At 42.9% G+C, this 22,306-nt stretch overlaps 2 protein-coding genes across 3 annotated transcripts; one reads left to right on the top strand and one right to left on the bottom strand.

Annotated features, from left to right (window-relative positions):
- Positions 1-2,660: 2,660 nt before the first annotated feature.
- On the bottom strand, positions 2,661-3,086 carry VN1R1 (vomeronasal 1 receptor 1). The gene has a single exon (XM_017885388.1). The coding sequence runs from the start codon at positions 3,084-3,086 to the stop codon at positions 2,661-2,663; it is 426 nt and encodes a 141-aa protein (XP_017740877.1).
- A 4,778-nt stretch (positions 3,087-7,864) lies between these two features.
- ZNF549 (zinc finger protein 549) lies at positions 7,865-21,662 on the top strand. 2 transcript variants are annotated; one of them, XM_017885456.1, is made up of 4 exons: positions 7,865-8,169; positions 11,556-11,594; positions 15,935-16,061; positions 18,017-21,662. In XM_017885456.1, exons 1-4 carry the CDS (start codon positions 8,137-8,139, stop codon positions 19,738-19,740), a joined length of 1,923 nt encoding a protein of 640 aa, XP_017740945.1. In that variant the 5' UTR covers positions 7,865-8,136; the 3' UTR covers positions 19,741-21,662. The 2 variants fall into 2 exon arrangements, with proteins under 2 accessions (XP_017740945.1, XP_017740946.1); XM_017885457.1 differs by lacking the exon at positions 7,865-8,169 and adding an exon at positions 8,176-8,365.
- The last annotated feature ends 644 nt before the right edge of the window (positions 21,663-22,306 follow it).

Below are 22,306 nucleotides of genomic sequence, written 5' to 3'. Positions count from 1 at the left end.
TTTGGAGAGACTAATTAAGTTAATAAATGTAAAGGACTAAAGACAGCATCTGGCACATGTAAATACTCAATAAATATTAGTTGTTATTAATTTTTTATTATTAGCTAAAAGCTAAGTACTTTTGAAGGTTATCCTCTGAGAACGCAATTAGAAAAAAACCAAGAAGAGTTTAAAAAACAAAAAATTTATTATATTGGGGGTTACAAAGTTATAAACATATATTAAAAACAATAAAATCTCCTAATTATTTTAATAAAAAATAAGAAGGGTATAAGCCATTTGAACTACTAAGAGATGCTATAATAATGTATGATTAAAAAGTTTTAGGAATCCCCCAAATCCAATCAAGATGCCCTGGAGAGAAACACAGGTCAACACGACTACACTGTGATATCAAGAAAGAAAACTTCTAATAAATAAGTAGCACTGCAAATGAAGAAAGAGTGTGTACCTAGAAAGAAGATGGTCTTTGTATTAGTCTGTTCTCACGCTGCTTCTATGAAAAAATACCTAAGCCTGGGTAATTTAGAAAGAAAAGAGGTTTAATTGACATGCAGTTCCACATGGCTAGGGAGGCCTCAGGAAACTTACAACCACGGTGGAAGGCACCTCTTCACAGGGCAGCAGGAGAGGGGCTGAGTGCCAACAGGTGAAATGCCAGATGGTTATAAAACCATCAGACCTCGTGAGAACTCACTCACTATGATGAGAAGCATGTGGGAAACCACCACCTTGATTCAATCACCTCCACCTGGTCCCACCCTTGACACACAGGGACTATTACAATTCAAGGTGAGATCTGGGTGGGGACACAGAACCAAACCATAGCAGTCTTCCTTATAAGGAGTATCCAAAGACACAAAATTTGGCAGGGTGTTGCCAACACAGTGTCCCAGGAAAAAGTTATTCCTGATTCACAAATATTGATTCACAAATATTGTAGAGGATGACTTCTCAAACTATTGTAACTGGATGATACTGGCTAGCATAATGACATACAGCTTTCCTCCTGTTCTGATTCTAAGCACATAAAATACTGCTTTAATTAAAATTTGGTTTTCTATACACATTTGGCTGGAGGAGAATGGGCTGATCACCCAAAATGAATATTTAGCCTGCTTGATATATTTTTCAATGTAAATTAATAACCCGAACACCATTTTTGGACTCCCTAAACCAGAAGTAATTGTTTCTTCTAAAAACTCTTTACTTCAACTATAGCGCTTATTTTATTTATTTTGCCTCATTATTGTTAGTTGCTTACATGTTTATCTGTTTGACCAGATTGTAAGTACCTTCAAGTATATGACTGTTTCTTTTCTTTTTTTCTGAGATGGCCTTACTCTGTCGCCCGGGCTAGTCTCAAACTCCTGGACTCAAGTGATCTGCCTGCCTCGGCCTCCCACAGTGCTGGGATTACAAGCGTGAGCCACTACACCCGACCTGAATATTTCTAATTCTTTTTTTGTCTTCAGTTCCTTACAGTGAAAATTTAAGTAGATTCTTAAATGTTTGATGGATAAATGACTGGATGAATAGCATCATGTGATTATTCTCTTCCCAAGACTGAAAAGTAAACACCAAGATTGTACGTACCTTGTTCTTTTCATTTTGAATAATTTCTAATAGCTGGTCTATGTGCCCTTCTTCTATGCATCTTTGCCCAGCTAACTGAAATAGGCCAAAATCCTCTTCTTTAAAGTCTTGCTCTTCTAGGATTTGCTGGCAAAAAAAACCCCAAAAAACAAAAGAACAAATGTGTATGCAAATAAAAATTAAATACAGTAACTTCTTATCTATGAAAAAAGGAAATCTGTTTAAATTCGAGATAAATGTAACGTAAATAACACATGTATCAAAATTAGGATTACCCTAATAAATACTTTAATAAATGACCTTNATTTTAAAATAATTTTAATGTCAACTGATATTTTAATCCAGATTGAACTAGCTCATGGATTTGTCAGTTTCTTTAAACAAATGCTCAGATTTCTCAGCCTGTCCTAAGAGTGCACCTACAAACTTCCTTTCTAGATTCATATTCTGCTACTCTACTATCTCTCTACATTCCAAACACATACAATTTCTTCCAACTCCTTAAGGCCGTATGGGATCATTCTAGGTGATTTTCCCTCTGTCAGAGAGAATTGGACCCAATTATGTTTCAAAATATATATTTTAAAAAATTTTCCATGTATCCTCATAAAAGTGAGACATTTCTGATAATTCTCTAAAGTTAAAATTTTACTTCTGTAACACTATTTCAAAATTTCCTGAACTTCTCTTCTGAAGATCCTAACGTAATTAGATTGGATAATCTTTGTATAATTGAGATAGTCATTTTTAGTTCTATTATAAGGTCCCCCATGTGGGCAGGAATATAACTGGTGTTATTTGCCATTGCATCCAAAATTTCTACCATTTAATTGTTTGCTACATGTTAACAAATATTGAAATGAATGATTACATGCCATGAAGAAAACAGACTCATAGCACTGTAATCAGATTACAAAATCAATTTGTCTCGGTCCTACAGGCAAAGCAGAATTGAGAGACCCCGGTGTCACTGCTGATGAGCACAAAGGGGTTGAATGCTGTGAAACATGAGACCACTGGCACAGAGATGTTCACCATCCAATGGCCTGGGATTGCAGCTGAAGTCATCCTAAAGTTAACACGCTATAGATTGAATAAAAGGTGAACAAGGAGCAGACCAGGATTAGGGTAGTGTATGTGGCTCTGGCCTCATGGGAAAGTCTGGAGGAGAGTCTGTGATTGTGAATGTGTTGGACTCGCTGCTTGTGCCTGTGCAGGACAAAGACCATGGAGCCACTGGCCCGGACCATGAAAACCAAACTCATAAAGTCGGGGGAAAAATATGTGATTGCATAGAATAAGCCAAATCTGTCTTGAATTGCACAGTAACAGACTCTATAATTCCTTTCTTCATTAAGGTTTTTCCTGTTCAATGGACCAGTCACTATTTTAAGAATACATGTGTTCATCAAGAGATGCAAAATCCAGCACAAGAAACAAGAGAAGCCAATGACCTTTGGGGATCTAATCTTGAAGTCCGTCACCTCCATATCCTGGGGTTGAACTTAATAGCTTGGAAGCCATTGAGGAGGCGGATACTGCTGAAGGAAACCCCTGTGCCTAGTCTGTAATAATAAAAGAAAGTTGGCCGGGCGCGGTGGCTCAAGCCTGTTATCCCAGCAGTTTGGGAGGCCGAGACGGGCGGATCATGAGGTCAGGCGATCGAGACCATCCTGGCTAACACGGTGAAACCCCGTCTCTACTAAAACTACAAAAAACTAGCCGGGCGTAGTGGCGGACGCCTGTAGTCCCAGCTACCCGGGAGGCTGAGGCAGGAGAATGGCGTGAACCCGGGAGGCGGAGCTTGCAGTGAGCTGAGATCCGGCCACAGCACTCCAGCCTGGGTGACAGAGCGAGACTCCATCTCAAAAAAAAATAAAATAAAACTAAAATAAAAAAAATAAATAAAAGAAAGTTTACATCCTGCATCATCCAGCAAATATTTTGACCCAAAGGCCTCCATTATTTGAGGTATCCCTTTGTAGGAAAGGACCAAGCAGTTGCCTTAGGCCAGTTGGTTGAGAATCAGGTCTGTGGGTCTCAACTTCTGTCCAGTGAGCAAAGGGAAGCTGTAAAGACAAAAGAGTGAGGAATTTCCCAGGATTCCAATTCCAGTCTGTTCAAGGAAGATTTCAACTTTTCAAACTAAATTACCTGATATCTAGGATGTGTTGATTTCAGTTGAAGTCAGAAGAATAAATAGGGGAAAAAAAAATAGATGTCTTACCATCACCATGGAGAGTACTTTTCTGTGCTTATCCTATTGCATATTCCCCACTTTAATTGAGCATTGACACTTTATGGATACTTGCCCAAAGGCAGTTCCTGAAAACTGCATTGGAAATAGCCTCAGTGTCCATCTACAAGAGTCTGAGTGAATGAATGACAGCAAAACTACACAACAGATCACCACAACTTTAGAGATTAGTAAAGATCTCTGTATATATGTCCCATCAGTGTTTCAGGATTTTCCAACACCATTGAAAATTAGGAAACACCTTGAACACAACACAAAATTTGTGATTGTTCCTCGTTGCTTTGTCTGCAGGAAAGAGATGAATGCAGAAAACTGTACCCAGCTAAAATAAGTTATGTAGGAATATAAAACTCATGCAAGAACACAATTTGAAAATCTACTGGTAACATCAGTTCACCCAATGGTGTGAGCTAAACCCATCCATATTAGTGTTACACTTTCCATCTGATTTTATGTAATTCTCCTACCACCACTTCACAGTAACTCATAAGCTGCAACCCTTGGCTCCCACTTTCACAGGCAAAATTCAGGCTTTTAAAGTAAAGTGCCATATTTATCATATTAATTATTTATTAAATGTTTTACATGTGTAAAATTGTTGTCTTTTTTTTTTTTTGAGACGGAGTCTCGCTCTGTCGCCCAGGCTGGAGTGCAGTGACCGGATCTCAGCTCACTGCAAGCTCCGCCTCCCGGGTTCACGCCATTCTCCTGCCTCAGCCTCCCGAGTAGCTGGGACTACAGGCGCCCACCAGGTCGCCCGGCTAGTTTTTTGTGTTTTAGTAGAGACGGGGTTTCACCGTGTTAGCCAGGATGGTCTTGATCTCCTGACCTCGTGATCCGCCCGTCTCGGCCTCCCAAAGTGCTGGGATTACAGGCTTGAGTCACCGCGCCCGGCCTGTTGTCTTATTATACTTCTATATTTTATCTTTCACAGATGGTCTCCACAAGTCCTGTGATTTTATTTTGTATTTTGCATAATTCCATGTTTTCAAGAATGCATACATTGCATTATTGCAGAACTGACTTAATGGAGTTTCTCCAGGGTATATTTTGCATTGAAAATTCACATTCCAGAATTGTGTACATATTTTTTGAAGCAAGTAAAAACATAAAAGGACAGAGTGCTGATAGACAAAGGGGACAGAACTGATACTTTATACAATTTTCTTCTGTTATACCTTTGTCTTTTCACAAATTTAAATATTGTTTTTGTTTTGTTTTGTTTTGTTTCGTTTTGAGACAGAGTTTTGCTCTGTTGCCAGGCTGCAGTGCAGTGGCGCAATCTCAGCTCACTGCAACCTCTGCCTCCCGGGTTCAAGTGATTCTCCTGCCTCAGCCTCCCGAATAGTTGGGACAACAGGCCTGCACCACCACACCCAACTAATTTTTTGTATCTTAGTGGAGATGGGGTTTCACCATGTTGGCCAAGATGGTCTCGATCTCCTGACATCGTGATCCACCTGCCTTGGCCACCCAAAGTGCTGTGATTACAGGTGTGAGCCACAGCGCTCAGCCTGTACATAATTTTTTTACAACATTAAATCAAAGTGAAATTTGAAAAATCCATGCAATGAAAGGTGAAATGAACAAAAAAGCGAGTTTGATTGTGTGTCAGCATGATTGCCAATGCAGGCAAGATGTTTTTAAAAAAGGCTTCATGTGGTTTTAAAACAGACACATATGTGAACACACACACACACACACACAACTAAATATAAGTAAAAGTAATGAAATCTGAATGAGAACATTGGAAAGGATCATTATCAATATCTTTGTTTTGATATTATAATATAGTCTTGCAAATGTTATCCTGGAAGAAACTAGGTAATATAATGTATACACAGGATCTTTCCGTATTATTTTTTACAGCTGCATGTAAATCACTGATTATGTCTATACACATTTTCAATTAAAAATTGTATGGGTATATACAAGGCAAAATATACACAAAATATGTAAAAGTCATGTCCATAATCATGTTTTGGCAAAATGTATTGCTATTGATACATTGAAAAAATAAGCCTCTTAAAAGTTGGCAATATTACACTAAAATTAGGTAATTTTAAGGAAATATAGAAGCACAATGTAAAACTTTTTTTTTTTTTTTTGAGACGAATCTTGCTCTGTCGGCCCAGGGCTGGAGTGCGTGGCAGGATCTCGGCTCCACTGCAACATTCGGCCTCCCGGGTTCACTACCATTCCTCTCTGCCTCAGCTCTTCCCTGAGTAGCTGGGAACTACAGGCCCTGCTTTTTTTTTTGAGGTTTAATTTTGGCCACCTGCTGCCCTGCTATGAATTTTTGTATTTTTTATAGACAGAGGTTTTGCGACCGATGTGTGAGGCTCAGGTATGGATCTCCATCTCCTGACCGTATCCACGCTGTCCACTCGCTCAAAGTGCGGGATTACAGGCGTGAACCACTGTGCCCGGCACTTAAAACTCTTAAAATACAAGGATCCTGGCTGGGCGCAGTGGCTTACGCCTGTAATCCCAGCACTTTGGGAGGTTGAGGTGGGTGGATCACCTGAGGTCGGGTGTTCGGGAACAGCCTGACCAACATGGAGAAACCCCGTCTCTACTAAAAATACAAAAGCAGCCGGGCATGGTGGCACATGCCTGTAATCCCAGCTACTAAGGAGGCTGAGGCAGGAGAATCGCTTGAACCTGGGAGGTGGAGGTTGCAGTGAGCCAAGATTGTGCTATTGCACTCCAACCTGGGCAACAAGGGCAAAACTCCATCTCAAAAAAATAAATAAATAAATAAAGGGGATCAGAAATAAATAATAGTGGAGAAAACCTATAGCCAAAGATTACATTCATAAGGATATTTTTACAATATAGGCATCTTATTTAATATGACTCCAATCTAAATGGTAATTTTCTAACCTTTTTCAAGTAATTATAAAATGTCAAAATTATAAACAATTAAAAACTAAAATGAAATGAAGACAATGGGTAGCAACAAAAGCTAATTGCTAAATATGGGGAAAAAAGGCCAGGAGTGGTGGCTCACGCTTGTAATCCCAGCACTTTAAGGCAGGCGAATCACTTGAGGCCAGTTTGAGACCAGCCTGGCCAACATGGTGAAACCCCGTCTCTACTAAAAATACAAAAATTATCCGGGTGTGGTGGCGCACACCTGTATTCCCAGCTACTTGGGCTGAGGCAGGAGAATCGCTTGAACCTGAGAAGTGGAGGTTGCAGTGAGCAGAGATTGCGCCACTGCACTCCAGCCTGGGTGACAGAGTGAGACTCTGCCTCAAAAAAAAAAAAAAAAAAAAAGGAAAAAAAGAAAAGAAGATATAATGTTTTTGCAATCTCATTTCAGTTCCACTTATGATAACAGATACATTATGTAATTCAAGCCACTAACATCTGGGGCCAAAGAACAGAATAAACACAAACGTGTGGGATAAGGGGATGCTGACCCCACTGTTAGTGATCACCCTGGTTGGAGACCAAGATTTTATCATACAGATGAAGCCTGCAGGTAGCACGTTTCCGAGAAATAGATTGTAAATGTTTCGTATCAGACTTAAGGTCTATGTTGATGTTATTGCTGTAGGGGTAGAATGAGGCATGTCCAACCCCCTCTTCCATCATGGCCTAAACTAGATTTTCAGGTTAACTCTCTAATGCTGAGAGGAGGGGTCCATTCAGATAGTTGGGAGGCCTTTGAATTTTATTTTCGGTTTATAGTCTCTACATTAAAAAAAAAAAGAAAAAATTTAAGGACTGCTTCAATTCTCAATTGTCAACATTTTTAATGTACTGAATGCAATATATGTCAACTTTTGTGTTGAGAAATGAAGATCAAATCGTAATCTTTTATCATGTGTATGTAATAGGCTTTGCTGATCCTAGTTCGACGGGTTTTTTCCTTTGTCCTCACCCTCTTGGATTGCGTTCTCAGGGCGCTACGTACTGCGGCGTGGTAGAAACTACCCTACCCAGAATACTGCGCGCCGAGCGTGCCGGGGCCTTGGACCAATCGTTGCCCAGGAAAGAGGCACCTGCGTAAGTGCGCAATACGCCAGAATCTTCCGGCGTCTTTCCGGTGGTGGTCATTTTGGCTGCAGAGGAGTCCGTCCGCCGGTAGGCGGTTCAGGCTGGCTGGGTCCGGGCCAGGTAACTGGAGCCGGAAGCCGGTGGAGGTGGTGTCCGCCTGCAGAGGAGCTGGCCTGGTCTCGGTCTGAGCGTCGCCCAGCGATTTGCCACCCCACGCGCGTCGGCTCCCGGGCTTTACCGCGCGCCTCTCCAGGCCCCGCCCCGCCCAGAGTCCCATGGCTGCGGCAGCGCTTGTGAATACGCGGCAGGTGAGAGCGGCGTCCTCGGATCCTCACCCGGGTCCTCAAGCCCCGGATTGGGGTCACCTGCGCGGGACTCTGCAGTTCAGGCCCCTTCTCCAGGACAGCGAGGCGTTCTGGGTGGGGTCCTCAGAGCTGACGGGCGGCGAGGTGAAGAAGGGAGAGCGTTGCGTACGGTGGGAGCTGCACGCTCAGAGCCTGGGAGGTGCGCCGGGGTCGCGAGCATTCGGAAATCTGGGGGCCGACCCGTGTCTGCGGGGAGCAGAGAATGAGAAGGCACGGCTGCCATGGCAGCCTGAGCAGCCGGGTTTTAATTCTGAGTCGTTGGAGCCACGGAGGGTTGTGAACTAAAGGAGAACACGATCTGAGTGAGGGTCTGAAAAAATATTTCAAAGGCCATGAGTAGAGAGAACAGACTGTTACAGAGTGATGAGGGTGGACGCGGAGATATTGGTGAGGAGACTGCTGTAGTAGACTCCAGGAGGATTATGGTGGATTCTGGACCAGACGGGTGGCTGAAGGGACCTAAGTAATAAGAATCTTGGTAGATCTTAAAGGTAAAGCCAGCAGGATTTTCTGCTCCATCATTTGTGCTTGTGAGCAAAAGTGGGAGTGAAGTATGAACCCAAGTTTTTCTTTTACCTGAACACCTGCAAGAGTTGACAAATCTGGTGGGTGAGCAGGTTTCAGGGAGATAGTAGGAGTTGAATTTTGGACGTGGTGTTTCTAAACTGCCACAGAGTGAAGTTGTTATATGGGCAGTTGGAATCATAAGTAGAAATTTCATGGGAGGAAACTGACTCAGTGATGTGTAAATGGTGACAGGCTGGGGCCTAGACTCAGGTCAAGCCTTAAATTTAAACGGGAAATCTTAAGGTTTTACTTTGAAATGAAGAGAGGGAGGGCTGAGGCTGGGGAAGTGTGGGTCGGCCTTGCGAGGCTGCCTGCATATAGGAGGGCCATGGGGTCCCAGGGGTACTTCCAGAGGGAATGTGTAAGGAATACACACTGTATAGGATGGATTTGAGGGTGGGACACTGTGTAGAGTCACCATTCAGAAGACTGGGTGAGCTGTTCACTCAGTGTGGAGCCAGAAAAAGATCAGCCAGACTAGCGGAGCAGCCCAAGCCCAGCAAGAGCAGCTCTCCCAGGAAAATACAAGTTTAGACTGTATAGATTCAACGGATTAAATTTATGCAAGCAATTAACCGATTAAAATGCCACTATAACTCTGTGCTCTAATAAAAAATAAATATGTTTGCTTTTTGTCATGCTTTCCTGGCACGGAATTCCTAAAATCCTTGTAATTTCCTCAGTGAAAAGTGTCTTGTGATAAGTCATGTACCACATAACAATGTTGACCACGTCAATGACGGTGGTCTCATAAGATTATGATACCATATTTTTACTCTACCTTTTCATTTTATTTCTTTCTGATCAGGAGGCAAATTGCATTTTCTAAGTTTGTAAATGTTTAAATGCACAAATAATTATCACTGTGTTAGAGTTGCTGACAGTATTTAATATAGCAACTTGCTGTACAGGTTTGTAGCCTAGGAACAATAGGCTATACCATTTAGTAGTTGAACAATGAATGTCTGAACAGTAGTTCCCCCGTGTCCTCAGAGGATACTTTTCAAGACCCCCACTGGAGGCTTGAGACTGCAGATAGTACCCAACATATATATCCTATGTTTCTTCCTAGACTACGTACCTATAATAAAATCCAGTTTATAAATTAAGCACTAGAAGAGATGAACAATAATAACTGGAAATAATATAGAACAATTACATTTTATAAGTTAATAAAAGTTATGTAACTGTAGTTGAGACAATAAAAAACCAAAAATTAAATTATAAAAAACGTTATGTGAGTGTCGCATCTCTCTAAATATGTTACTGTACTGTTCACCCTTCTTGTGTTGAAGAAGGGACTGAACTCGGAAGAGTGAGATTTCCTCACACTACTTAGAATGGTACACTATTGGCTGGGCGCAGTAATCCCAGCACTTGGCAGATCACGAGGTCAGGAGATCGAGACCATCCTGGCCAACACGGTGAAACCCCATCTCTACTAAAACTACAAAAAATTAGCCGGGCATAGTGGCGGGCGCCTGTAGTCCCAGCTACTCGGGAAGCTGAGGCAGGAGAATGGCGTGAACCCAGGAGGTGGAGCTTGCAGTGAGCGAAGATCGAGCCACTGCACTCCAGCCTGGGCAACAAAGCGAGACTCCGTCTCAAAAATAAATAAATAAAGAATAGTGCACTATTTAAAACTTGAATTGTTTATTTCTGGAATTTTAATATTTAATATTAAAATTTTAATATTACTATTTTCAGGCTGAAGTTGAAATTTAATACTTATAATTTTCACACCGAAGTTGAATGTGGGTAATTGAAACTGCAAATAGCAAAACACCTGATAAGGGAAGACTACTATACTTGAGTTTTATGAGATGGCTTAGGGTGTGCAGACAGGGTGGAGTCAGTCACCAGACAAATCAAGTGATTATAGAATTTGAACTTTAAGCCCTACCTCTGGCCTCCAGGGAGGGGTACAGAGATCTGGAGATTAGGTTATATAAAATCTTCAACAGTGAGTTCTGGAAGCTTCAAGGATGTGAACACTTGGAAATGCTGGGAGAGTGACATAAGAGAGCATGGAAGTATTCTGCTTTACCCCCTCTCCCCAGTACCTTGCCATATGCATCTCTTCCATTTGGCTGTTCCTGAGTTACATCCATTATCATAAACCGGTAAACATAAGCAAAGTGTTTTCCTGAGTTCTGGAAGTGGTTCTAGCAAATTACTGAACCTAAGGAGAGAGGTCATGGCAGCCCCCAAATTTGTAGCCAAGTGAAGAAAATTACAGTGGTCTGGACATTGGCTTGCAATTGGCATATGAAGTGAGGACAGTTTTGTATGACTGAGCCCTTAAACCTGTTGGTTTAGATGCAACTCCAGGTAGTTAGTGTTAGAATAGGATTGAATTGTAGGACACCTAGTTGGTATCAGAATCAGAGAATGGTGTGGGAAAAGACGCTACGTATTTATTGTCAAGGAATCACAGAAGCCTCTAATAATTTGAAAAGATGTCACATTCACATAAAGACTTAAATGGCAAGTAAGAAACACCAAAATTTTAAAAAGTGTTTACAGAAATCTTAATGCCATAGTCAGTACTAGCTAAATCTTAGCATTGGACACGTATGAATGAGTTTGATGCCTACAATAGCACTACGAGATAGCCACCATTACGTGTTTCCATTTTATAGATGAAGGCAACCTCAGAGAGGTTAGGTCTTTGTCTAGTGTCACACAGTTGGCAAGAGCAACTTACCCTTTGTAAATGCCATCTTGAACACCTTTATTTCATAGCTTCTTTCTTCCTACAGATTCCCATGGCAACAGAAGAGTTTGTGAAACCATCACAGGTAAGTGGAAGAAGTCCCAGGTCTTCACTGGCCCTGTTTCCTAAAGCTATGGTTCCGACCCACAGATGCAGGTGACACTGATGTCCGGGGACTCTTTTTCCTTCGTGTTGGGTCCCTGGGGTCACCTCAGGCCCAGGATGATTAATCAGGGTCAGGAGTTATGCAGAGATGTTCTCATTTCTGCATCCAATAGGATGAAGTGATGGAAGATTTCCTGGGCATAGGCTCCAGCATGTCCAAATGCTTAGAGATGAGAATGATATGGGCATATATAGGGAACTGCAAATCTCCGTGCACTGTGGCCAAAACTTTTACAGTTTGAGCTGTGACAGAATATGAGTTTCCTTTTCCTTCTTTACAATCTCACAGATACACGATTTGTCCTTTTTGTAGATCTTAGTGAACTCAGAGTACAATATTTTTTTTCTTGTTAAGAATTCTAGGCCAGGCACAGTGGCTCACGCCTGTAATCCCAGCACTTTGGGAGGCCAAGGCGGGTGGATGACGAGGTCAGGAGATCGAGACCATCCTGGCTAACATGGTGAAACCCCGTCTCTACTAAAAATACAAAAAAAATCAGCCGGGCGTGGTGGCAGGCGCCTGTGGTCCCAGCTTCTCGGGAGGCTGAGGCAGGAGAATGGTGTGAACCTGGGAGGCGGAGCTTGCAGTGAGCCAAGGTGGTGCCACTGCACTCCAGCCTGGGCGACAGTGCGAGACTCTGTCTCAAAAATAAAAAATAAAAACTCTCACCTTTTCACTTACAGAAAGTACTTAACAGGTTGTCTTTTACATATCTGAATGGCTGGTATTATCGCTCTTGTGCTTTGGAGGTATTAAGTAAAATAAAGGGTTACTTGAACACAAGCACTGTGATAATGAGACAGTTGATATGATAACCAAGATGGCCACATAGTGACTAACAGGCAGGTAATGTATTCAGCGTGGATCTACTGGACAAAGGGATGATTCACGTCTTGGGCAGCACAGCATCGGACAGTGTAAGATTTTATCACACTAAGAAAAGCACGTCATTTATAACTTTTGAGTTGTTTTTTTCTGGAGTTATCCATGTAATATTTTCGGACCACAGTTGACCACTGGTGAGTGAAACCATGGAAAACAGAATAGTGGCTAAGAGCGGGGACGGCTGTATATGTATTCAGTGCTATAAATTTTATTCTAAGCACTGCTTCCACTGCATCTCACAAATTCTAAGTTGTGTTTTCATTGTCATTTAGTTAAAAATAGTTTTAAATTTATCTTGAGTATTTCTTCTTTGTTCCATGCATTAAATCTTGTTTACATCTCCCGGGTATTTTGGGATTTGCCAGCTATCTTTCTATTACTGCTTTCTAGTTGAATTCCACTGTGATCGCAGAGCACTGTATTATTTCTATTAAATGTATTAAGAGGTATTTTTTGACTGTGTATTGTAAACTGGGGAGTAAGTGCCCTTCGTGGGGTCTCTAGGATCATTCCAGCACTGCCATGGAAATGAAACTCTGAGGGGCATAAAGGATTTGTGACATTCATAGGTCCTCATAGAGGGTGGCACAGCAAACAATGCATGGAGCCATGTGGAAGGAGCTCTCAGGGAGTGGACTCAACCAAGCAGGCAGGGAGCCAACAGGGAGAGCAAGGACCTGTGGGCAGGTGCCTTTCCTAGTGTGTCTGAATGTCATTCACAGTCAAAGGAAGAAAGAAAGGGGAGGTTGTGACAGGGACCAGTCTTAGCATGCTGGGTACGTGGTCACCGGGGTGGGTTACTCATCATGTATTGGGGATGTTGAAGCATCAGGAAAATAGAAAGTTTCAAAGATTTATAAAACAGGCCCAGAATGTGGTCCGTCTCGTTGAATATTCCGTGTGAGCTTGAGAACAGTGCATATTCTGTTCTTGTTGGACAAAGTAATCTAAAGATGGTGATTATGTCCAGTTGATTGATGGTGTTGTTGAATTCAGCTAAGTTTATTGGTTTTCTGCCTACTGTATCTGTCAGTAACAGATAGAAAAGAGTGTGGAAGACTTCAATTATGATGGTGGATTGATCTGTTTCTCCTTGAAGATCTGTCAGTTTTTGCCTCATATAGTTTGATGCTCTGTGGTCAGGCATGTATGTGCTAAGGATTCTTACATCATTTTGGAAACGGCTTCAACCTCCCGAGTAGCTGGGATTACAGTCACCCGCCACCATGCCCAGCTAATTTTTGTATTTTTAGTAGAGACAGGATTTCTCCACACTGGCCAGGCTGATCTCGAGCTCCTGACCTCAGGTGATCCACCCGCCTCAGCCTCCCGAAGTGCCTGTGATGTTTTCTCGATAGCTAGACATGATGAGCTCAGTAAAAGGAATTGCTGTAAATAGGCCTTTAATAATGTGGTGGTGAGGTGTGTCAGCGGGCAGGGCAAGCATTTTAAGGTTTTAGTGAGCCTGTTCCTGTTGACTGAAATTCTCATGTGTTTCTAAGTAGTGTTTTGTTATGCTTTTTCTGTCCCATTATGTGGAAGAGGATTACTAGAGTGAGTTGTAGTTGGTTATTTCCCTTCCCCCAGATAGATTAGGCTCTGATAATACCTCTGTAGGTTGGACTTTGGTTAACTGTTGTCTCCCAATGGCAGGCCTTGTTTAGAGGAACACATTGCTATGGCATATTTTAAAATGATTCATTTTCCCCTCTCTGGCGGAAGCACAAGGGGATTTTTTTTTTTTTTTCCAGTATTCACCATGAGAACTTGGTTAAGTTTCTGGAGGTAAATATTGCAAGATTGTGGGGGCCCCTTATAGTGATAAGTGCCTCTTGAATTTTCAGCTCACAGAATTGTCCACACAGAGCTTCCAGCTCTGTATTACAGATTGTATATAATTTATGTATTATAGATTGGGTTTTCCTAACCTGGCACTGGTTCGCATGATGGTTTCCTTTCATGAGTTTCTGCGCCTGTGAGCCTTGATTCCCCTGTATTCCCTTGTCTCTCTCTCCAATCTTGTGGGCAGTGGTGTGTCGTGTGCCCTTATCTTTCCTGTGTGGATCCTAGAAGAACTGTCCATTTCTTAGTCTGTTTAACTCTTTACTTGCTATCGTGACAGAGTGGCCACTTCCAAGCTCCTTACATGCAGAATCGGAAACCAGAGTCCAGGAGTTAGGCCTTCACAATGTGGAGTCTCCTGTTGGGACTTCTTGGTGGTGGTGTCAGGTGCACAGCAAGAGACAGACACGTGGAGTTCAGGGAAGGGATCCAAGTGAAAGCTATCCATCAGCCAGTGGCTGGCCTGTGGACCATGGCAAATTTAAGAGGAACACTCTTCAGGTCATAGTGGCAATCCCATCAGTGAGGAAGGATGTAGAGAGTATTCTCTAGTGACTGGGTCTCTTGCATGGTCACCTGGAGGTGGGAACCATCACTAACATAGATAAAGAAGAGTAGTAACCATGGATGTGTGGGGGTAGGATGAAACGGGTGTCCAGCTGCTGGCACAGTGTTTAAATGGGGAATGGTTAAGAGATTCATTCAGAGGCAAAGCAGTAATGGAGATCAAATGACACCAAGGTCAGGGCTGGTGCTTTTTCTCCCTTCTGCTGGCTCCAACTTTTGTTGGTAACTCTTGGTGGGGCCTGAGTAGTTTCAGACAGGGTGACAGATTAGGTTAAGAGCAAATGAGATTGACTGGGAGAGTCATTCAGCCTGTGGTGGGAGCAGCTGGGGACCAGGCTTTGACTGAGTATAGGTGGAGAGAGGAAAGATGTGACAGGTGTGGGGACAGCACAGGCAACACTGAGGAGGAAGTGGACTTCGGCAACCTGAGCTCACATGAGGTCTGAGTGGCTGAAATTGGAACAAAGAGCCAGGCCAGATGGGGAAGTCTTCATAACAGTCCTGAGACTGCCTCTGGCTTGAGTCTAACAAAGATGTGTGGTGGTGCTGGATCCACGTTGCATTTAGCAAGTGCTGCCTGGGCCCCTTGAGCAGAGTGGCATGTGGAGAAGCCGGGGAAGTGCCTGTGTCATGGATGCTGAGGGCGGTGGAGTTCAAGGTGTAGAAGCCATGATCTGGAGATGCGTTCCCATGAATGGTGTACAACTGGGAGGGAGTATGACTGTACTCAGGATCCTTGTACTGGCACTTTAAGCCAAGACGGTAAGCACAGGTTTCAGTATATCTGGGTCTCCAGCGAGATGAACCAGCAGGAGCATGGATGAGATTCCATGATGTAAGGCCCAGAGGGAGATACTCTAAGGACCTGGTATCTCCTCTGAGTTGGAGAACTAGGGAGGAGGGAGATTTACTGGGATTCCTGGGGATTGAGTCTGCTCATGATCTCACCTGCCCCCATCATGCAGGGCCATGTGACCTTTGAGGATATTGCTGTGTACTTCTCCCAGGAGGAGTGGGGCCTCCTGGATGAAGCTCAGAGGTGCCTGTATCATGACGTGATGCTGGAGAACTTTTCGCTTATGGCCTCAGTGGGTAAGATCTCTTAAAACCACACCATCGACCTCTGCTGGACTTTGCTCTTCCCCTTTTTCCAGGAGTTTCCTGTCTTTCGCAGAGTTGGACATGGGCCCTGCTTCTTTCTTTGGTTCGTGACCTGTGGAAGACATAGGCGCTGTGGTTGCCAGGCCTGGGTTTTTTTCTGCCCCAACATCTACTATCCTGAAGCCTTTTAGTTAAGAGTTTGGGTTCAGACTCTTGTAACTTGCCCAACCGATACCACTTGGTTTTGCCACTCCTTGCTAAGGTTCACTTCTGTGGTGGACCTGTGTTACAGGTTCTCCCCCTGCCTTTAGTAGACGTCTCTTTGGACCTGCCTTTCTCAGGAATTATAGGTACTTACATGGTTGCTATTTGTAGGGAACCCTAGACTATGACAGCAACACCCACTCCCAAGCGTTTTTTTGTAACAAATTTCCCTCCTGTAGTCTGTCATGGGTTGGGACACTCTGGGCCAGTGTTGTTGATCCACCTCCCTGTCTTTCCCTTAGGATTTCTTCTGCCTTCCAGGACTGAGATAGTCTCCTGACTTAAGCCGGGGATGGGGGAAAAGGCCTGTGTTCCTGAAAGGGTAGTGAAGTCTTTAGCTATAGCAAGCGGGGTTAACGAGGTTTGGGACCTGTGACTAGGAGCAGTGGGAGTGCATGATTTCAGGGCTGAACTCAAATCATACCAGGCAAATGTCGTATGTTCCCCACTATTTTGGTGCCAGGGCTCATGGCCATACCTCATTTTTCTCTTTTCTCTGCCTGCTTGACAATTTACCTACTTGTCGTTTCTACTGTGATTGTCCCCTACCTCTTTTCTCCACATCTCTCCTGTTCCTATTCTGCGGTGTTCTCCAACATTAGCCTATACCTAATGTATTTAATATTATGAGCTGTGCAGATACAGATGTTCCTCAGCTCATGATGGGGTTATATCCTGGTAAACCCATTGTGAGTTGAGAATATCGTAAGTCAGATATGCATTTAATACACCCAACTTATTAGACATCTTAGCTTAGCAACACAGTAGAGTATCAGTTGTTCAGCCTTGTGATTGCATGGCTTACTGAGAGCTGCAGCTTGCTACCACTGCATCACAAGAGTATACACACTGCCTATCACTAGCCTGGGAAAAGTTCAAAATTCAAAGTATGGTTTCTACTGAATGCATGTCACTTTTGTATCATCATAAAGTGGAAAAATCAGTTCAACCATTGTAAATCAAAGACTATCTACTTAAGCTCTCAAACATCGCTATCCAGTTGTAACTGCATTTTCGTGGCGTGACACACATTCTATGCAGGTCTCCCCTGTCTCCATCAGACAACGTCCTATTGAAAACCATTGACAGAGAAGGGAGTTGTATGCCCCCTGCCTCTCTTCCCACCACAGTACCCGATTCCTTGTTCTCCTGCTGGTTATGGGTCTTTTCCTACATGGTAACCTTCAGAGCCCTGATACTACAAGTATGATGTTCCTTGACCTGACTCCGGCTCCCTTGTCCTGAAAACAAACCCATGGCCTGGGTGCGATGGCTCATGCCTATAATCCTAGCACTTGGGGAAGCTGAGGTGGGAGGATCACTTGAGCTGAGGAATTTGAGACCAGCCTTGGGAACATAATGAGATCCCTATCTCCACAAAAAATTCTAAAAAATTAGCCAGGCATGGTGGTATATGCCTGTAGTCCCAGCTACTTGGGAGGCTGAGATGGGAGTGTCACTGGAGCTTGGAAGGTCAAGGCTGCAGTGAGATGTGACTGCAACTGCACTCCCATCTGGGTGACAGAGCAAGACTCTATCTCAAAACAAAAACAAAAAAAAAAACAAAAAACAAAAAACAAAACGTGGACTCATCCGTCCCTGTGTTCCATTGGTATTTGTAATGGAGCTGTTCCCTTCCACCAAAGTCTGCATATACTTCACTTGCATTTTTATGCTTTTAGGGTGTTTGCATGGAATAGAGACTGAGGAGGCCCCTTCTGAGCACACTATTTCTGCACAAGGAGTGTCACAGGCCAGGACTCCAAAGCCAGGTCCTTCCATCCCAAACGCTCATTCTTGTGAGATCTGTATCCTGGTCATGAAAGACATTTTGTACCTCACTGAGCACCAGGGAACACTTCCCTGGCAGAAACCTTATACTTCTGCGGCCAGTGGGAAATGGTTTTCATTTGGTTCTAACCTGCAACAGCACCAGAACCAGGACAGTGGAGAGAAACACATCAGAAAGGGGAAGAGCAGTGCCTTGCTTCTGAATAGCTGCAAAATTCCTCTGTCAGACGATCTCTTCCCATGCAAAGATGTTGAGAAGGATTTTCCAACCATCCTGGGCCTTCTTCAACACCACACCATCCACAGCAGAGAAGAGTATGCACATAGAAGCAGGGAGACCTTTCAACAAAGACGTTACAAATGTGAGCAAGTTTTCAATGAGAAAGTTCATGTTAGTGAGCATCAGAGAGTCCACACTGGAGAAAAAGCTTATAAGCATAGGGAATATGGGAAATCCTTGAACTCTAAATATTCATTTGTTGAACACCAGAGAACCCATAATGCAGAAAAGCCTTATGTGTGCAGTATATGTGGGAAATCATTCCTCCATAAACAAACACTTGTTGGGCACCAGCAGAGAATTCACACTAGAGAAAGGTCTTATGTGTGCATCGAATGTGGGAAATCCTTGAGCTCCAAATACTCACTTGTGGAACACCAGAGAACCCATAACGGAGAAAAGCCTTATGTGTGCAACGTATGTGGGAAATCATTCCGTCACAAACAAACATTTGTTGGGCACCAGCAGAGAATCCACACTGGAGAGAGGCCTTATGTATGTATTGAATGTGGGAAATCTTTTATTCATTCCTACGACCGCATTCGACACCAGAGAGTTCACACTGGAGAAAGGGCTTATCAGTGCAGTGAATGTGGGAAATCCTTCATATACAAACAGTCACTTCTTGATCACCAGAGAATCCACACGGGAGAAAGGCCTTATGAGTGCAAAGAATGTGGGAAAGCATTCATTCACAAAAAAAGACTTCTTGAGCACCAGAGAATTCATACTGGAGAAAAGCCTTATGTGTGCATCATATGCGGGAAATCATTTATCCGCTCATCTGACTACATGCGACACCAGAGAATTCACACTGGAGAAAGGGCTTATGAATGCAGTGACTGTGGGAAAGCCTTCATCTCCAAACAAACACTTCTTAAGCATCACAAAATCCACACTAGAGAAAGGCCTTATGAATGCAGTGAATGTGGGAAAGGCTTCTACCTTGAGGTTAAACTTCTTCAGCACCAAAGAATCCATACTAGAGAACAACTTTATGATTGCAATGAATGTGGAAAAGTCTTCAGCCACCAAAAAAGACTTCTTGAGCACCAGAAAGTTCACACTGGAGAAAAGCCCTGTGAGTGCAGTGAATGTGGGAAATGCTTTAGACACCGCACCAGCCTCATTCAACACCAGAAAGTTCACAGTGGAGAGAGGCCTTATAACTGCACTGCATGTGAGAAGGCCTTTATCTATAAAAACAAACTTGTTGAGCATCAGCGAATCCACACTGGAGAAAAGCCGTATGAATGTGGTAAATGTGGGAAAGCCTTCAACAAAAGATACTCCCTTGTCAGGCACCAGAAAGTACATACAACAGAAGAGCCCTAGCAATTGTCGACGTGCCATTGTCTTATTCACCATAACATACCAGAGAGCCGACTTTTCAAGGGATCCAACAGAAATTGAACCTCATACATCTGCGTATCAGTAGTTGAAAGATTCACTACAAGGTCCAAGTACTTGGGAAACTTTCCAGAGATTAATTACTTGTACTTTCTAATCTGCCCAGTGTTATAACAGACTACCATGTGGCATATCCTCACATTTTTCATCAGTCACTCACATGTGCTCAAGGAATGCAGACCACTGTGCTCACCAAATTCTGAAGGGAGTAATATAATAAAAGCCTATTGAGGGTCCTCTTCCATTTTGCTGAACTGTTCAAGGCATAGACAAAACCCAAATTTGACAAAGAAGAGCAATCTGGATTATTGTAGCCCATGGAGGTTTACCTTCTTCATAGGTTTTTTTTTTTTTATGTGATTGCCATAGTGGGATATTCCCTCCCCCACATTACCCAAGAGGGACATGGGCTGTCTCACCATGTGCTGATGTATGTGTTCTGCCACTGTGAAGAGTGAACAGCTCCAACTTTATGTGCCCCCAGGGACGTAGTATGAGATCAGAAAATAAGTTTAGTCCTGTTTGTCTTAATTTGTATTGGTTTCCAAGGTCTCCTAGGAAAGAGAGCAGAGCTGTGTGGTCCTAATCATGGTGTCGATTTTATGCCAGATTTATTTGTAGCTCCAGAGGTCTCCCTGAGAAGAGGCATTTGTGACAAACTCAAGTGCTGGGGTCTGCATTAATTGTTTATTTGCAGTGATGCTTCATATTTCCTAGTATTGTTCATGGCATCTTATTTCCCAGTCCTTCATTGTAGCCATGGGCACTGAAGGACAGAATTGGTAGGCAGGTCGCTGGTTGTAAAACCTACTGGGGCCAGGTAAGAACAGTAGTTGTGACAGGTAGGTGTGATAAACAGAGAGTGGAAAATATTGTAGCCAAGAAGAGTGGATGTGTCCCATCCAAAGGTGCATCCAAAACTGTCTGTGTTACTATGGCTTCATGGTTTGGGGGTATATAGAAATTCTCAGGACCTCAGACCTTTGATTCTCCTTTGGCAGCACACATCGTCAGCATAAGTCATCTAAAGATTTTGTAGACTCCCGTAACTTCTGTACTGTGTTTGAGATGACTGCTGCATGAGCAGGAAAGCAGGATTTGAGAGAACATACACCTTGCCTTCCAGATATGTGGTTTTTGTGATTCACCCAGATCTGTTATGCCAGTTAGAAATTATCTTTATTACTTCCCATTTATTGCCACTGCTGAGAAGGCTGTCCTTCCTAACTTGTGAGGAGATGAATCCTTAATAAGTAAATATTATGTTACCCTATAGTCTGGTTTTCCAAAAGGAGAGGTAGATGCATATTTTTGTGTGGAACCATTTATCTTAAAACATTGAGGTGCAGTTTTTATACACAAAACCTTCTATCTTTTTAAGAATTTTGTTTGTGTGGTTTATTGCCTAATTAATGGGTTTTGACATTCATGTAATCTCAGTAAGTGTCTTGTCTTAGAAATATGTGTGTATAGGCCAGGTGCGGTGGCTCATGCCTGGGAGGCCAAGGCAGGTAGATCACCCGAGGTCAGGAGTTCGAGACCAGCCTGGCCAACATAGTGAACTCCAGTCTCTACTAAAAATACAAAAATTAGCCGGGCTTGGTGGTGTGGATCTGTAATCCCAGCTACGCAGGAGGCTGAGGCAGGAGAATCGCTTGAACCTGGGAGGCAGAGGTTGCAGTGAGCTGAGGTCGCGCCATTGCACTTCAGCCTGGGTGACAGAGCGACACTCGGTCTCAAAAAAAAACAAAAAACAGAAAATAAATACGTGTGTATATATTCTATTTTGTGTCTTTTCATTCACCTTATTTCATTCAGTCTTCCAAATAAAATGTTCTTAATTTTGATGAAGTCTAATTTGTCTGTGTGTTCTTTTACTGTTATTTTGGTGCTATTTTAAAAAATGCATTCCTTGGCTGGGCGTGGTGGCTCATGCCTGTAATCCCAACACTTTGGGAAGCCAGGGTGGGTCGGATCATCTGAGGTCAGGAGTTTGAGACCAGCCTGGCCAACGTGGCAAAACCCCGTCTCTACTAGAAATACAAAAAGTAGCTGGGCATGGTGGTATAGTCGTAGCTACTCGGGAGGCTTAGGTGGGAGGATTGCTTGAACCTGGGAGGTGGAGGCTGCAGTGAACTGAGATCTTGCCACTACATTCCAGCCTGGGCGACAGAGCAGGACTCCCATCTCGGGGAAAAAAATAAATAAAAATAAAAATAAATTGTGTAATTATAGAAACTTTGGAAAGATTGTTATTCAACTGATATTACATAAGGTATTTATTTTGTAAATTAGTTGCAATATTAGAATTTCTATGTCAGTCTAGAGTATTTATTTCTGTGCTGTTATTGTGACCTTAACACATTGAAAGAGTTCTTAATTTTGCTTTGCCACCCTGTACGCATACTTAATTTTTGTTATTTTCCCAAATTCCAATTATCTTTACAAGATCATTTTCTTTGTTTTTTAAAAGAGCTAACCAGACAAGAAA

The sequence above is a fragment of the Rhinopithecus bieti genome, unplaced genomic scaffold (assembly GCF_001698545.2).
Source record: "Rhinopithecus bieti isolate Rb0 unplaced genomic scaffold, ASM169854v2 scaffold_15006, whole genome shotgun sequence".
NCBI lineage: Eukaryota > Metazoa > Chordata > Mammalia > Primates > Cercopithecidae > Rhinopithecus > Rhinopithecus bieti.
The sequence above is the reverse complement of the archived record's forward strand: the minus strand, read 5'-3'. Positions and strand labels throughout refer to the sequence as shown.